Source organism: Callionymus lyra, chromosome 18 (genome assembly GCF_982586985.1).
Source record: "Callionymus lyra chromosome 18, fCalLyr1.hap1.1, whole genome shotgun sequence".
Lineage (NCBI taxonomy): Eukaryota > Metazoa > Chordata > Actinopteri > Syngnathiformes > Callionymidae > Callionymus > Callionymus lyra.
In genome coordinates this window covers 1,498,644-1,517,251 of record NC_141835.1, presented here as the reverse complement: position 1 = coordinate 1,517,251, position 18,608 = coordinate 1,498,644, and the positions used below count along the sequence as shown (strand labels likewise).

The window sequence follows — 18,608 nt, the reverse complement described above, 5'->3', positions numbered from 1 at the left end:
TGTTCGGCAACGAGAGCGTCACCTGACGCACCTCGACCTTTGACCCCACAAACAGATAGTGACCTTCAAATGTGTTTCAATGAAGACTCAAACAACTCTCACTTTTGACTGAGACTTTAAAAGACTAGAGGTGACATCATGAGTTAAGTTAAAAGATGTTATTGTTAAAAGTGTTGCTATGACGACAGAAGAACGAGACGTTCATAAAACTTTGATGATGAACTTAAACCTGGTTTAAAGGATCCATCAACGTTAGTTACTGTGTTTTTTCAAAGTAAAACGTGATAAAAGTACCTCTTGACAAACATCAGAGACCATGGATGCTATTATCCTAGCCACCTTTCCAGGGTGTCCGAGCCTTTCGGCCGGAGAAGCTATAGACCGGGGCCCGCTGTGACCCCGACATGCTGGGAACAAAGTTCCTAAACTGAACTAAACTTACGACCAATCAGAGGCTTCTTCTGATGCTAATCCAACGTTAGCGTTTAGTGTCTAATATTAGTTATAATATAAGACAATATTGATGCATTTAAATATAACAATAATGTTTTCAACAACACGTTATTTGTTTATGATTCAAGGTTAATATTTCTGTCTTGCATTTGAACCTCCGGCCTCTAGATGGCAGCAGTCGTTACGTCCTCCGCAGCTAAAGGAAGAATAATGACTGAGGACGAGAGGATACAGTGAGTCCAGCAGCTTTTAAAGATTCAAGAGTCATGTGATCTGTAAATACTACAACACCAGAGTCAAGTACTGGACAATACTACACATATATAATTGTTACTACACTATCACAACACCAGAGTCAAGTACTGGACAATACTACACATATATACTTGTTACTACACTATCACAGCACCAGAGTCAAGTACTGGACAATACTACACATATATACTTGTTACTACACTATCACAACACCAGAGTCAAGTACTGGACAATACTACACATATATACTTGTTACTACACTATCACAACACCAGAGTCAAGTACTGGACAATACTACACATATATACTTGTTACTACACTATCACAACACCAGAGTCAAGTACTGGACAATACTACACATATATATACTTGTTACTACACTATCACAACACCAGAGTCAAGTACTGGACAATACTACACATATATACTTGTTACTACACTATCACAACACCAGAGACAAGTACTGGACAATACTACACATATATACTTGTTACTACACTATCACAACACCAGAGTCAAGTACTGGACAATACTACACATATATACTTGTTACTACACTATCACAACACCAGAGTCAAGTACTGGACAATACTACACATATATACTTGTTACTACACTATCACAACACCAGAGTCAAGTACTGGACAATACTACACAGATATATACTTGTTACTACACTATCACAACACCAGAGTCAAGTACTGGACAATACTACACATATATACTTGTTACTACACTATCACAACACCAGAGTCAAGTACTGGACAATACTACACATATATACTTGTTACTACACTATCACAACACCAGAGTCAAGTACTGGAAAATACTACACATATATCCTTGTTACTACACTTTCACAACACCAGAGTCAAGTACCGGACAATACTACACATATATACGTGTTACTACACTATCACAACACCAGAGTCAAGTACTGGACAATACTACACATATATACTTGTTACTACACTAACACAACACCAGAGTCAAGTACTGGACAATACTACACATATATACTTGTTACTACACTATCACAACACCAGAGACAAGTACTGGACAATACTACACATATATACTTGTTACTACACTATCACAACACCAGAGTCAAGTACTGGACAATACTACACATATATACTTGTTACTACACTATCACAACACCAGAGTCAAGTACTGGACAATACTACACATATATACTTGTTACTACACTATCACAACACCAGAGACAAGTACTGGACAATACTACACATATATACTTGTTACCGCACTATCACAACACCAGAGTCAAGTACTGGACAATACTACACATATATACTTGTTACTACACTATCACAACACCAGAGTCAAGTACTGGACAATACTACACATATATACTTCTTACTACACCATCGATATACATCACATCCTTGTATCCTGATACACATTAACAAATTCTATATTTTTTTACCAAAACATGTCTCGTCTTTTTTCTAGAAACACATCTTAACACATGTTTGAAATGATAAATGCTTTTACTGTTTTTTCAAAATAAAAGAGTCAAGACTGTTGTGTAGAACTCAATGTATAAACAAGTCTAAAGTAGTTTTTAAACCTCGAGAAAAGACGCCACAGACGAACTTATCGTTGGTTTCATTCGTACATTGAAATCTTCTCGCGCTCACTGACGCAGCAGCTACTTCCTGAAATACTGCACTGGAAATAGACAGAGGAAAAGAGGAGGAAAAGGGATGAGGAAACAAAAGAGGAGGGATGAGGAGGAGGGGAAGTGCATAAGATGTGGAAGAGCGAGGGATGAGGGGGAGGGGAGGACGAGGAGCAGGGAGGAGCAGGGAGGAGAGAGTGACTAAGAGATAAAAGAGGAGCGAGTGTGTTTGTGTGTGATGTGCGGACGACCCCGGGGAGCAGTCGACTCACTGGCGGATGTTCTGACGAGCTCCGGGCAGTTTGTGTACTCGCCCCCCTACACTCCCTCCCCTACACCGACTACACTCTCACTACACTCTCACTACACCCTCACTACACTCTCACTACACTCTCACTACACCCTCACTACACACTCACTACACTCTCACTACACTCTCACTACACCCTCACTACACTCTCACTACACTCTCACTACACCCTCACTACACACTCACTACACCCTCACTACACTCTCACTACACCCTCACTACACACTCACTACACCCTCACTACACTCTCACTACACACTCACTACACTCTCACTACACTCTCACTACACCCTCACTACACTCTCACTACACTCTCACTACACCCTCACTACACACTCACTACACTCTCACTACACACTCACTACACACTCACTACACCCTCACTACACTCTCACTACACCCTCACTACACTCTCACTACACTCTCACTACACCCTCACTACACACTCACTACACTCTCACTACACTCTCACTACACCCTCACTACACTCTCACTACACTCTCACTACACCCTCACTACACACTCACTACACCCTCACTACACTCTCACTACACCCTCACTACACACTCACTACACCCTCACTACACTCTCACTACACACTCACTACACTCTCACTACACTCTCACTACACCCTCACTACACTCTCACTACACTCTCACTACACCCTCACTACACACTCACTACACTCTCACTACACTCTCACTACACACTCACTACACCCTCACTACACTCTCACTACACCCTCACTACACTCTCACTACACTCTCACTACACTCTCACTACACCCTCACTACACTCTCACTACACTCTCACTACACCCTCACTACACACTCACTACACTCTCACTACACTCTCACTACACCCTCACTACACTCTCACTACACTCTCACTACACCCTCACTACACACTCACTACACCCTCACTACACTCTCACTACACCCTCACTACACACTCACTACACCCTCACTACACTCTCACTACACTCTCACTACACCCTCACTACACTCTCACTACACCCTCACTACACTCTCACTACACTCTCACTACACCCTCACTACACTCTCACTACACTCTCACTACACCCTCACTACACACTCACTACACCCTCACTACACTCTCACTACACTCTCACTACACTCTCACTACACTCTCACTACACTCTCACTACACTCTCACTACACCCTCACTACACTCTCACTACACTCTCACTACACCCTCACTACACTCTCACTACACTCTCACTACACCCTCACTACACTCTCACTACACTCTCACTACACTCTCACTACACCCTCACTACACTCTCACTACACTCTCACTACACCCTCACTACACTCTCACTACACTCTCACTACACCCTCACTACACTCTCACTACACTCTCACTACACCCTCACTACACTCTCACTACACTCTCACTACACCCTCACTACACTCTCACTACACTCTCACTACACTCTCACTACACCCTCACTACACTCTCACTACACCCTCACTACACCCTCACTACACTCTCACTACACCCTCACTACACTCTCACTACACTCTCACTACACCCTCACTACACTCTCACTACACTCTCACTACACCCTCACTACACACTCACTACACCCTCACTACACTCTCACTACACTCTCACTACACTCTCACTACACTCTCACTACACTCTCACTACACTCTCACTACACTCTCACTACACCCTCACTACACTCTCACTACACTCTCACTACACTCTCACTACACTCTCACTACACCCTCACTACACTCTCACTACACTCTCACTACACTCTCACTACACTCTCACTACACCCTCACTACACTCTCACTACACTCTCACTACACTCTCACTACACCCTCACTACACTCTCACTACACCCTCACTACACACCTCACTACACTCTCACTACACTCTCACTACACTCTCACTACACTCTCACTACACCCTCACTACACTCTCACTACACTCTCACTACTACACCCTCACAACACCCTCACTACACTCTCACTACACCCTCACTACACCCTCACTACACTCTCACTACACTCTCACTACACTCTCACTACACCCTCACTACACTCTCACTACACTCTCACTACACCCTCACTACACTCTCACTACACTCTCACTACACCCTCACAACACCCTCACTACACTCTCAATACACCCTCACTACACCCTCACTACACTCTCACTACACCCTCACTACACCCTCACTACACTCTCACTACACCCTCACTACACCTCTCACTACACCCTCACTACACTCTCACTACACTCTCACTACACCCTCACTACACCCTCACTACACTCTCACTACACTCTCACTACACCCTCACTACACTCTCACTACACTCTCACTACACCCTCACTACACCCTCACTACACTCTCACTACACCCTCACTACACCCTCACTACACTCTCACTACACTCTCACTACACCCTCACTACACTCTCACTACACCCTCACTACACTCTCACTACACCCTCACTACACCCTCACTACACTCTCACTACACCCTCACTACACCCTCACTACACTCTCACTACACCCTCACTACACTCTCACTACACCCTCACTACACCCTCACTACACCCTCACTACACCCTCACTACACTCTCACTACACCCTCACTACACCCTCACTACACTCTCACTACACCCTCACAACACCCTCACTACACCCTCACTACACTCTCACTACACTCTCACTACACCCTCACTACACCCTCACTACACCCTCACTACACTCTCACTACACCCTCACTACACCCTCACTACACCCTCACTACACCCTCACTACACTCTCACTACACCCTCACTACACCCTCACTACACTCTCACTACACCCTCACTACACCCTCACTACACCCTCACTACACCCTCACTACACTCTCACTACACCCTCACTACACCCTCACTACACCCTCACTACACCCTCACTACACTCTCACTACACCCTCACTACACCCTCACTACACTCTCACTACACCCTCACTACACCCTCACTACACTCTCACTACACCCTCACTACACCCTCACTACACCCTCACTACACTCTCACTACACCCTCACTACACCCTCACTACACCCTCACTACACCCTCACTACACCCTCACTACACCCTCACTACACCCTCACTACACCCTCACTACACTCTCACTACACCCTCACTACACCCTCACTACACTCTCACTACACTCTCACTACACTCTCACTACACCCTCACTACACTCTCACTACACTCTCACTACACTCTCAAAAACATCACGTGATCATTAACGTTAATACTTTAATACTTCAATACTTCAAAGGATCCAAGAGTAACCTTCATGCTCTCAGTGATCATTACATTAATACTTCAATACTTCAAAGGTTCAAGAGTAACCTTCATGCTCTCAGTGATCATTACATTAATACTTCAATACTTCAAAGGTTCAAGAGTAACCTTCATGCTCTCAGTGATCATTACATTAATACTTCAATACTTCAAAGGTTCAAGAGTAACCTTCATGCTCTCAGTGATCATTACATTAATACTTCAATACTTCAAAGGTTCAAGAGTAACCTTCATGCTCACAGTGATCATTACATTAATACTTCAATACTTCAAAGGTTCAAGAGTAACCTTCATGCTCTCAGTGATCATTACATTAATACTTCAATACTTCAAAGGTTCAAGAGTAACCTTCATGCTTTCAGTGATCATTACTTTAATACTTCAATACTTCAAAGGTTCAAGAGTAACCTTCATGCTCTCAGTGATCATTACATTAATACTTCAATACTTCAAAGGTTCAAGAGTAACCTTCATGCTCACAGTGATCATTACATTAATACTTCAATACTTCAAAGGTTCAAGAGTAACCTTCATGCTCTCAGTGATCATTACATTAATACTTCAATACTTCAAAGGTTCAAGAGTAACCTTCATGCTCTCAGTGATCATTACTTTAATACTTCAATACTTCAAAGGTTCAAGAGTAACCTTCATGCTCTCAGTGATCATTACATTAATACTTCAATACTTCAAAGGTTCAAGAGTAACCTTCATGCTCTCAGTGATCATTACATTAATACTTCAATACTTCAAAGGTTCAAGAGTAACCTTCATGCTCTCAGTGATCATTACATTAATACTTCAATACTTCAAAGGTTCAAGAGTAACCTTCATGCTCTCAGTGATCATTACATTAATACTTCAATACTTCAAAGGTTCAAGAGTAACCTTCATGCTCTCAGTGATCATTACTTTAATACTTCAATACTTCAAAGGTTCAAGAGTAACCTTCATGCTCACAGTGATCATTACATTAATACTTCAATACTTCAAAGGTTCAAGAGTAACCTTCATGCTCACAGTGATCATTACATTAATACTTCAATACTTCAAAGGTTCAAGAGTAACCTTCATGCTCACAGTGATCATTACATTAATACTTCAATACTTCAAAGGTTCAAGAGTAACCTTCATGCTCTCAGTGATCATTACATTAATACTTCAATACTTCAAAGGTTCAAGAGTAACCTTCATGCTCTCAGTGATCATTACATTAATACTTCAATACTTCAAAGGTTCAAGAGTAACCTTCATGCTCTCAGTGATCATTACATTAATACTTCAATACTTCAAAGGTTCAAGAGTAACCTTCATGCTCTCAGTGATCATTACATTAATACTTCAATACTTCAAAGGTTCAAGAGTAACCTTCATGCTCTCAGTGATCATTACTTTAATACTTCAATACTTCAAAGGTTCAAGAGTAACCTTCATGCTCTCAGTGATCATTACATTAATACTTCAATACTTCAAAGGTTCAAGAGTAACCTTCATGCTCTCAGTGATCATTACATTAATACTTCAATACTTCAAAGGTTCAAGAGTAACCTTCATGCTCTCAGTGATCATTACATTAATACTTCAATACTTCAAAGGTTCAAGAGTAACCTTCATGCTCTCAGTGATCATTACATTAATACTTCAATACTTCAAAGGTTCAAGAGTAACCTTCATGCTCACAGTGATCATTACATTAATACTTCAATACTTCAAAGGTTCAAGAGTAACCTTCATGCTCTCAGTGATCATTACATTAATACTTCAATACTTCAAAGGTTCAAGAGTAACCTTCATGCTCTCAGTGATCATTACATTAATACTTCAATACTTCAAAGGTTCAAGAGTAACCTTCATGCTCTCAGTGATCATTACATTAATACTTCAATACTTCAAAGGTTCAAGAGTAACCTTCATGCTCTCAGTGATCATTACATTAATACTTCAATACTTCAAAGGTTCAAGAGTAACCTTCATGCTCTCAGTGATCATTACATTAATACTTCAATACTTCAAAGGTTCAAGAGTAACCTTCATCCTCTCAGTGATCATTACTTTAATACTTCAATACTTCAAAGGTTCAAGAGTAACCTTCATGCTCTCAGTGATCATTACATTAATACTTCAATACTTCAAAGGTTCAAGAGTAACCTTCATGCTCTCAGTGATCATTACATTAATACTTCAATACTTCAAAGGTTCAAGAGTAACCTTCATGCTCTCAGTGATCATTACATTAATACTTCAATACTTCAAAGGTTCAAGAGTAACCTTCATGCTCTCAGTGATCATTACATTAATACTTCAATACTTCAAAGGTTCAAGAGTAACCTTCATGCTCACAGTGATCATTACATTAATACTTCAATACTTCAAAGGTTCAAGAGTAACCTTCATGCTCTCAGTGATCATTACATTAATACTTCAATACTTCAACGGTTCAAGAGTAACCTTCATGCTCTCAGTGATCATTACTTTAATACTTCAATACTTCAAAGGTTCAAGAGTAACCTTCATGCTCACAGTGATCATTACATTAATACTTCAATACTTCAAAGGTTCAAGAGTAACCTTCATGCTCACAGTGATCATTACATTAATACTTCAATACTTCAAAGGTTCAAGAGTAACCTTCATGCTCTCAGTGATCATTACATTAATACTTCAATACTTCAACGGTTCAAGAGTAACCTTCATGCTCTCAGTGATCATTACTTTAATACTTCAATACTTCAAAGGTTCAAGAGTAACCTTCATGCTCTCAGTGATCATTACATTAATACTTCAATACTTCAAAGGTTCAAGAGTAACCTTCATGCTCACAGTGATCATTACATTAATACTTCAATACTTCAAAGGTTCAAGAGTAACCTTCATGCTCTCAGTGATCATTACATTAATACTTCAATACTTCAAAGGTTCAAGAGTAACCTTCATGCTCTCAGTGATCATTACATTAATACTTCAATACTTCAAAGGTTAAAGAGTAACCTTCATGCTCTCAGTGATCATTACATTAATACTTCAATACTTCAAAGGTTCAAGAGTAACCTTCATGCTCTCAGTGATCATTACATTAATACTTCAATACTTCAAAGGTTCAAGAGTAACCTTCATGCTCTCAGTGATCATTACTTTAATACTTCAATACTTCAAAGGTTCAAGAGTAACCTTCATGCTCACAGTGATCATTACATTAATACTTCAATACTTCAAAGGTTCAAGAGTAACCTTCATGCTCACAGTGATCATTACATTAATACTTCAATACTTCAAAGGTTCAAGAGTAACCTTCATGCTCTCAGTGATCATTACATTAATACTTCAATACTTCAAAGGTTCAAGAGTAACCTTCATGCTCTCAGTGATCATTACATTAATACTTCAATACTTCAAAGGTTCAAGAGTAACCTTCATGCTCACAGTGATCATTACATTAATACTTCAATACTTCAAAGGTTCAAGAGTAACCTTCATGCTCTCAGTGATCATTACATTAATACTTCAATACTTCAACGGTTCAAGAGTAACCTTCATGCTCTCAGTGATCATTACTTTAATACTTCAATACTTCAAAGGTTCAAGAGTAACCTTCATGCTCACAGTGATCATTACATTAATACTTCAATACTTCAAAGGTTCAAGAGTAACCTTCATGCTCTCAGTGATCATTACATTAATACTTCAATACTTCAACGGTTCAAGAGTAACCTTCATGCTCTCAGTGATCATTACTTTAATACTTCAATACTTCAAAGGTTCAAGAGTAACCTTCATGCTCTCAGTGATCATTACATTAATACTTCAATACTTCAAAGGTTCAAGAGTAACCTTCATGCTCACAGTGATCATTACATTAATACTTCAATACTTCAAAGGTTCAAGAGTAACCTTCATGCTCTCAGTGATCATTACATTAATACTTCAATACTTCAAAGGTTCAAGAGTAACCTTCATGCTCTCAGTGATCATTACATTAATACTTCAATACTTCAAAGGTTAAAGAGTAACCTTCATGCTCTCAGTGATCATTACATTAATACTTCAATACTTCAAAGGTTCAAGAGTAACCTTCATGCTCTCAGTGATCATTACATTAATACTTCAATACTTCAAAGGTTCAAGAGTAACCTTCATGCTCTCAGTGATCATTACTTTAATACTTCAATACTTCAAAGGTTCAAGAGTAACCTTCATGCTCACAGTGATCATTACATTAATACTTCAATACTTCAAAGGTTCAAGAGTAACCTTCATGCTCACAGTGATCATTACATTAATACTTCAATACTTCAAAGGTTCAAGAGTAACCTTCATGCTCTCAGTGATCATTACATTAATACTTCAATACTTCAAAGGTTCAAGAGTAACCTTCATGCTCTCAGTGATCATTACATTAATACTTCAATACTTCAAAGGTTCAAGAGTAACCTTCATGCTCACAGTGATCATTACATTAATACTTCAATACTTCAAAGGTTCAAGAGTAACCTTCATGCTCTCAGTGATCATTACATTAATACTTCAATACTTCAAAGGTTCAAGAGTAACCTTCATGCTCACAGTGATCATTACATTAATACTTCAATACTTCAAAGGTTCAAGAGTAACCTTCATGCTCACAGTGATCATTACATTAATACTTCAATACTTCAAAGGTTCAAGAGTAACCTTCATGCTCACAGTGATCATTACATTAATACTTCAATACTTCAAAGGTTCAAGAGTAACCTTCATGCTCTCAGTGATCATTACATTAATACTTCAATACTTCAAAGGTTCAAGAGTAACCTTCATGCTCTCAGTGATCATTACATTAATACTTCAATACTTCAAAGGTTCAAGAGTAACCTTCATGCTCTCAGTGATCATTACATTAATACTTCAATACTTCAAAGGTTCAAGAGTAACCTTCATGCTCACAGTGATCATTACATTAATACTTCAATACTTCAAAGGTTCAAGAGTAACCTTCATGCTCTCAGTGATCATTACATTAATACTTCAATACTTCAAAGGTTCAAGAGTAACCTTCATGCTCTCAGTGATCATTACATTAATACTTCAATACTTCAAAGGTTCAAGAGTAACCTTCATGCTCTCAGTGATCATTACTTTAATACTTCAATACTTCAAAGGTTCAAGAGTAACCTTCATGCTCACAGTGATCATTACATTAATACTTCAATACTTCAAAGGTTCAAGAGTAACCTTCATGCTCACAGTGATCATTACATTAATACTTCAATACTTCAAAGGTTCAAGAGTAACCTTCATGCTCTCAGTGATCATTACATTAATACTTCAATACTTCAAAGGTTCAAGAGTAACCTTCATGCTCTCAGTGATCATTACATTAATACTTCAATACTTCAAAGGTTCAAGAGTAACCTTCATGCTCTCAGTGATCATTACATTAATACTTCAATACTTCAAAGGTTCAAGAGTAACCTTCATGCTCTCAGTGATCATTACTTTAATACTTCAATACTTCAAAGGTTCAAGAGTAACCTTCATGCTCTCAGTGATCATTACTTTAATACTTCAATACTTCAAAGGTTCAAGAGTAACCTTCATGCTCTCAGTGATCATTACATTAATACTTCAAAGGTTCAAGAGTAACCTTCATGCTCACAGTGATCATTACATTAATACTTCAATACTTCAAAGGTTCAAGAGTAACCTTCATGCTCTCAGTGATCATTACTTTAATACTTCAATACTTCAAAGGTTCAAGAGTAACCTTCATGCTCTCAGTGATCATTACATTAATACTTCAATACTTCAACGGTTCAAGAGTAACCTTCATGCTCCCCGTGATCATTACTTTAATACTTCAATACTTCAAAGGTTCAAGAGTAACCTTCATGCTCTCAGTGATCATTACATTAATACTTCAATACTTCAAAGGTTCAAGAGTAACCTTCATGCTCTCAGTGATCATTACATTAATACTTCAATACTTCAACGGTTCAAGAGTAACCTTCATGCTCTCAGTGATCATTACTTTAATACTTCAATACTTCAAAGGTTCAAGAGTAACCTTCATGCTCTCAGTGATCATTACATTAATACTTCAATACTTCAAAGGTTCAAGAGTAACCTTCATGCTCTCAGTGATCATTACATTAATACTTCAATACTTCAAAGGTTCAAGAGTAACCTTCATGCTCTCAGTGATCATTACATTAATACTTCAATACTTCAAAGGTTCAAGAGTAACCTTCATGCTCTCAGTGATCATTACATTAATACTTCAAAGGTTCAAGAGTAACCTTCATGCTCTCAGTGATCATTACATTAATACTTCAATACTTCAAAGGTTCAAGAGTAACCTTCATGCTCTCAGTGATCATTACTTTAATACTTCAATACTTCAAAGGTTCAAGAGTAACCTTCATGCTCTCAGTGATTATTACTTTAATACTTCAATACTTCAAAGGTTCAAGAGTAACCTTCATGCTCTCAGTGATCATTACATTAATACTTCAATACTTCAAAGGTTCAAGAGTAACCTTCATGCTCACAGTGATCATTACATTAATACTTCAATACTTCAAAGGTTCAAGAGTAACCTTCATGCTCTCAGTGATCATTACATTAATACTTCAAAGGTTCAAGAGTAACCTTCATGCTCTCACTGATCTGCTCGTCGACTAGATTCCTTCGCAGCTCATGAGCTCCACAGATTCACGCCGACATAAAAACCTGCTCAAATGCATTTTTAACTGTTTTGTGGGGGTTTATGCAACATCCCAGGGTAGACGCAGAGACTTGTGCTGCTGGATCTGGAAAGAGGGCACGCAGCAAAGGCTGCTGGGAGTTTGTGATTGGCTGGTAATGTTGCTATCCAGGCTGTGATTGGTGGAGGCGACGCAGCCGACATCACGTCGTCGGGACTAAACCCTTTTGAACTGAAGCAAGAGGAGCACAGATGTGGAGACCAGAGCGTGTGGAGGTTCATGAGCAGGTGCTCGAATCCAACGCCTCTAGATCCTCGTCCAGACTCTTGGACATGTGACGCGTGATCACGTCACGCCACGTCTGTGGCGTCACATCGTGCTGCACGTGACGCGACGACACTTCCTGAGTCACGTGTTTCAAACAACCAACCTTTCGCAGGAAAATGTTCTTAAGTTTGAAAAAACTGCTGGAGTGCAAACACAGTAACGTCGAGTTATTAATAAAACATGAGGCGAGTCCAAGGAACTGCATGACTTCACTTTCTGGCCTCAATGACTTCTGACGCCTTGAAGCGTCGCTTCCACTCCGTCACCGTGAGTCTAGTTACTGAGGTTAAACCACTGCATTTTCAACTGTAATCCAACAATTTTTAACTATAATCAACAATTTTCAACTATAATCAAACAATTTTCAACTATAATCAACAATTTTCAACTATAATCAAACAATTTTCAACTATAATCCAACAATTTTCAACTATAATCAAACAATTTTCAACTATAATCAAACAATTTTCAACTTTAATCAAACAATTTTCAACTTTAATCAAACAATTTTCAACTATAATCAAACAATTTTCAACTGTAATCCAACAATTTTCAACTATAATCAAACAATTTTCAACTGTAATCCAACAATTTTTAACTATAATCAACAATTTTCAACTATAATCAAACAATTTTCAACTATAATCAACAATTTTCAACTATAATCAAACAATTTTCAACTATAATCCAACAATTTTCAACTATAATCAAACAATTTTCAACTATAATCAAACAATTTTCAACTTTAATCAAACAATTTTCAACTTTAATCAAACAATTTTCAACTATAATCAAACAATTTTCAACTGTAATCCAACAATTTTCAACTATAATCAAACAATTTTCAACTGTAATCCAACAATTTTCAACTATAATCAAACAATTTTCAACTTTAATCAAACAATTTTCAACTATAATCCAACAATTTTCAACTATAATCAAACAATTTTCAACTTTAATCAAACAATTTTCAACTTTAATCAAACAATTTTCAACTATAATCCAACAATTTTCAACTGTAATCCAACAATTTTTAACTATAATCAAACAATTTTCAACTGTAATCCAACAATTTTTATCTATAATCCAACAATTTTCAACAATAATCAAACAAATTTCAACTATAATCAAACAATTTTCAACTATAATCCAACAATTTTCAACTATAATCAAACAATTTTCAACTATAATCAACAATTTTCAACTATAATCAAACAATTTTCAACTATAATCAAACAATTTTCAACTATAATCCAACAATTTTCAACTATAATCCAACAATTTTCAACTATAATCAAACAATTTTCAACTATAATCAAACAATTTTCAACTATAATCAAACAATTTTCAACTATAATCAAACAATTTTCAACTATAATCAAACAATTTTCAACTTTAATCAAACAATTTTCAACTATAATCAAACCATTTTCAACTATAATCAAACAATTTTCAACTATAATCCAACAATTTTCAACTATAATCAACAATTTTCAACTATAATCAAACAATTTTCAACTATAATCAAACAATTTTCAACTGAAATCAAACAATTTTCAACTATAATCAAACAATTTTCAACTGAAATCAAACAATTTTCAACTATAATCCAACAATTTTCAACTATAATCCAACAATTTTCAACTATAATCAAACAATTTTCAACTATAATCCAACAATTTTCAACTATAATCAAACAATTTTCAACTGTAATCCAACAATTTTTAACTGTAATCAAACAATTTTCAACTATAATCCAACAATTTTCAACTATAATCCAACAATTTTCAACTATAATCAAACAATTTTCAACTATAATCAAACAATTTTCAACTATAATCAAACAATTTTCAACTATAATCCAACAATTTTCAACTATAATCAAACAATTTTCAACTATAATCAAACAATTTTCAACTATAATCCAACAATTTTCAACTATAATCAAACAATTTTCAACTGAAATCAAACAATTTTCAACTATAATCAAACAATTTTCAACTGAAATCAAACAATTTTCAACTATAATCCAACAATTTTCAACTATAATCCAACAATTTTTAACTATAATCAAACAATTTTCAACTGTAATCCAACAATTTTTAACTATAATCAAACAATTTTCAACTGTAATCCAACAATTTTTAACTATAATCAAACAATTTTCAACTATAATCCAACAATTTTTAACTATAATCAAACAATTTTCAACTGTAATCCAACAATTTTTAACTATAATCCAACAATTTTTAACTATAATCAAACAATTTTCAACTGTAATCCAACAATTTTTATCTATAATCAAACAATTTTCAACTATAATCAAACAATTTTCAACAATAATCAAACAATTTTCAACTATAATCAAACAATTTTCAACTATAATAAAACAATTTTCAACTTTAATCAAACCATTTTCAACTATAATCAAACCATTTTCAACTATAATCCAACAATTTTCAACTATAATCCAACAATTTTCAACTATAATCCAACAATTTTCAACTATAATCAACAATTTTCAACTATAATCAAACAATTTTCAACTATAATCAAACAATTTTCAACTATAATCAAACAATTTTCAACTATAATCAAACAATTGTCAACTATAATCCAACAATTTTCAACTATAATCCAACAATTTTCAACTATAATCAACAATTTTCAACTATAATCAAACAATTTTCAACTATAATCAAACAATTTTCAACTATAATCAAACAATTTTCAACTATAATCCAACAATTTTCAACTATAATCCAACAATTTTCAACTATAATCCAACAATTTTCAACTATAATCAACAATTTTCAACTATAATCAAACAATTTTCAACTATAATCAACAATTTTCAACTATAATCAAACAATTTTCAACTATAATCAAACAATTTTCAACTATAATCAAACGTTGAATTTTTAACTTGGATTTTTAAATTAATTAATAAATTCATTAATATATTGAATATTGTTTTTACACTTCATTTGAAAAGGAATGGAAGGAAAATCAAAGACGACAAAAAACCATGTGTTTGATGTGAAGATCATGTCAATCCTGGCTCTGGTTCCTCTGCAGACCTGAAGCTCGTACCTTGAGTCGGGTCATGATTCTCCCAGAAACGTTCCAGCAGATCCTCCAGACTCACGCCTGCAGGAGCGAAGACGACCCTGACGACCTCTGCGTGTCCAGTCAGACCTGCAGACACACAACGTTCACGTTAAACACCTCAAAAGAAAAAAGATAAACAAATAATGTAAAGAATTGAAATGAGAGAAAAACAAGTAGATGCTTGTAGTTTTGTTCCTTCATGTTCATCGTGGATCAGAGTGAAGGTCATGAGGTCAATGAAGGTCAGTTTGGAACTTTAACACAATTCACTTAAGAAGGAAAAAGAACAAACATATCGAAATATTTCCAAATATGAAGTTATTCCATATAAACAATAAACAAATCAACACACATAAATGATCACATGACACACATACATGATCACATGACACACATACATGATCACATGACACACATAAATGATCACATGACACACATACATGATCACATGACACACATAAATGATCACATGACACACATACATGATCGCATGACACACATAAATGATCACATGACACACATAAATGATCACATGACACATACATGATCACATGACACACATAAATGATCACATGACACATACATGATCGCAAGACACACATAAATGATCACATGACACACATAAATGATCACATGACACACATAAATGATCACATGACACATACATGATCACATGACACACATAAATGATCACATGACACATACATGATCGCAAGACACACATACATGATCACATGACACACATAAATGATCACATGACACATACATGATCACATGACACACATAAATGATCACATGACACATACATGATCGCAAGACACACATAAATGATCACATGACACACATAAATGATCACATGACACACATAAATGATCACATGACACATACATGATCGCAAGACACACATAAATGATCGCAAGACACACATACATGATCACATGACACACATAAATTATCACATGACACATACATGATCGCAAGACACACATAAATGATCACATGACACACATAAATGATCACATGACACACATACATGATCACATGACACACATTAATGACCACATGACACACATACATGATCACATGACACACATAAATGATCACATGACACACATAAATGATCACATGACACATACATGATCACATGACACACATAAATGATCACATGACACATACATGATCGCAAGACACACATAAATGATCGCAAGACACACATAAATGATCACATGACACACATAAATGATCACATGACACATACATGATCGCAAGACACACATAAATGATCGTAAGACACACATACATGATCACATGACACACATAAATGATCACATGACACACATACATGATCACATGACACACATAAATGATCACATGACACACATAAATGATCACATGACACACATACATGATCACATGACACACATAAATGATCACATGACACAAATTAATGATCACATGACACACATTAATGATCACATGACACACATAAATGATCACATGACACACATTAATGATCACATGACACAAATTAATGATCACATGACACACATAAATGATCACATGACACAAATAAATGATCACATGACACATATAAAGAGAAAATGATGACAAACTTATGAATCTGACATGATTAACTCTTCACAGACTCATAGCAAAATAATCATCACATGAATCCAACTAACTAACTAACTAACTAACTAACTAACTAACTAACTAATCGATCCATCAATCAAGTCTGAATCAATCATTATCAAACTGATGAGAAATAACTTAAACAAAAACATGTTCACGATGATATTTGACACAAGAGAAGCTCGAACAGAAGAAAAACCTATTTTTCTCTCTCGTTCATATAAAAAGATAAAAACACCTGTTGTTGACCTTCAGGGGTCAAAGTTCAACACAAATGTCATGCTTTTCTTTCACCTTTGAATCAATATATTGGTTTTCTCTTAATTGTCTTTTCTCTTCACCATGATGATGTTTTTACTGGTTTTCTGTGAGTGTGTGAGTCGATGAAGTTGTTAAAGTTAATCTATATTAATCTATATTAACTCGTAGTTAGTTTGTTTTCAACCAAAAATAAACACATAAACAAATACAGTCCTGAAGTTATTTACGTTATTTTACCTTCAACTTTCAACCTGATACATTTCAAATAAACAAACAATATAGTGAGTGAAATATTATTCTATTCTATTGTTTTGATCGTATTTTATTGTATTTGTGACTCGGGTTTGTGTTTGATTGTGTTTGTTAGTCGTCGTCACTCCTTTCATGTACAAAATAAAACCCTGGAACGAGAGAAACATTTGAAAGACGAGCAAATATTTGCAGTATTTTCCTGCCGTTCCTCCCTGACGTCCGTCGAGCGTCGACCTGGTTCTCGGTCACTGGAGCGACTCCTTCAACGCTGTGTTCCTCACATTCAAACCTTCTCCTCTGCAGACCTGATGGACCTGAACCTCTTCTCTGACTCACGTCTGATGAAG

General features: G+C 36.2%; 1 protein-coding gene across 3 annotated transcripts in view; it reads right to left on the bottom strand.

The window, feature by feature from the left end:
• msrab (methionine sulfoxide reductase Ab) overlaps positions 1-18,608 on the bottom strand; it is a 50,946-nt gene that overhangs the window by 22,876 nt on the left and 9,462 nt on the right. For all 3 annotated transcript variants that reach the window (XM_087780617.1, XM_087780618.1, XM_087780619.1), the window contains one exon: positions 16,099-16,203. In XM_087780617.1, the coding sequence (XP_087636743.1) occupies positions 16,099-16,203 (105 nt within the window). The remainder of the gene's footprint in view (positions 1-16,098; positions 16,204-18,608) is intronic.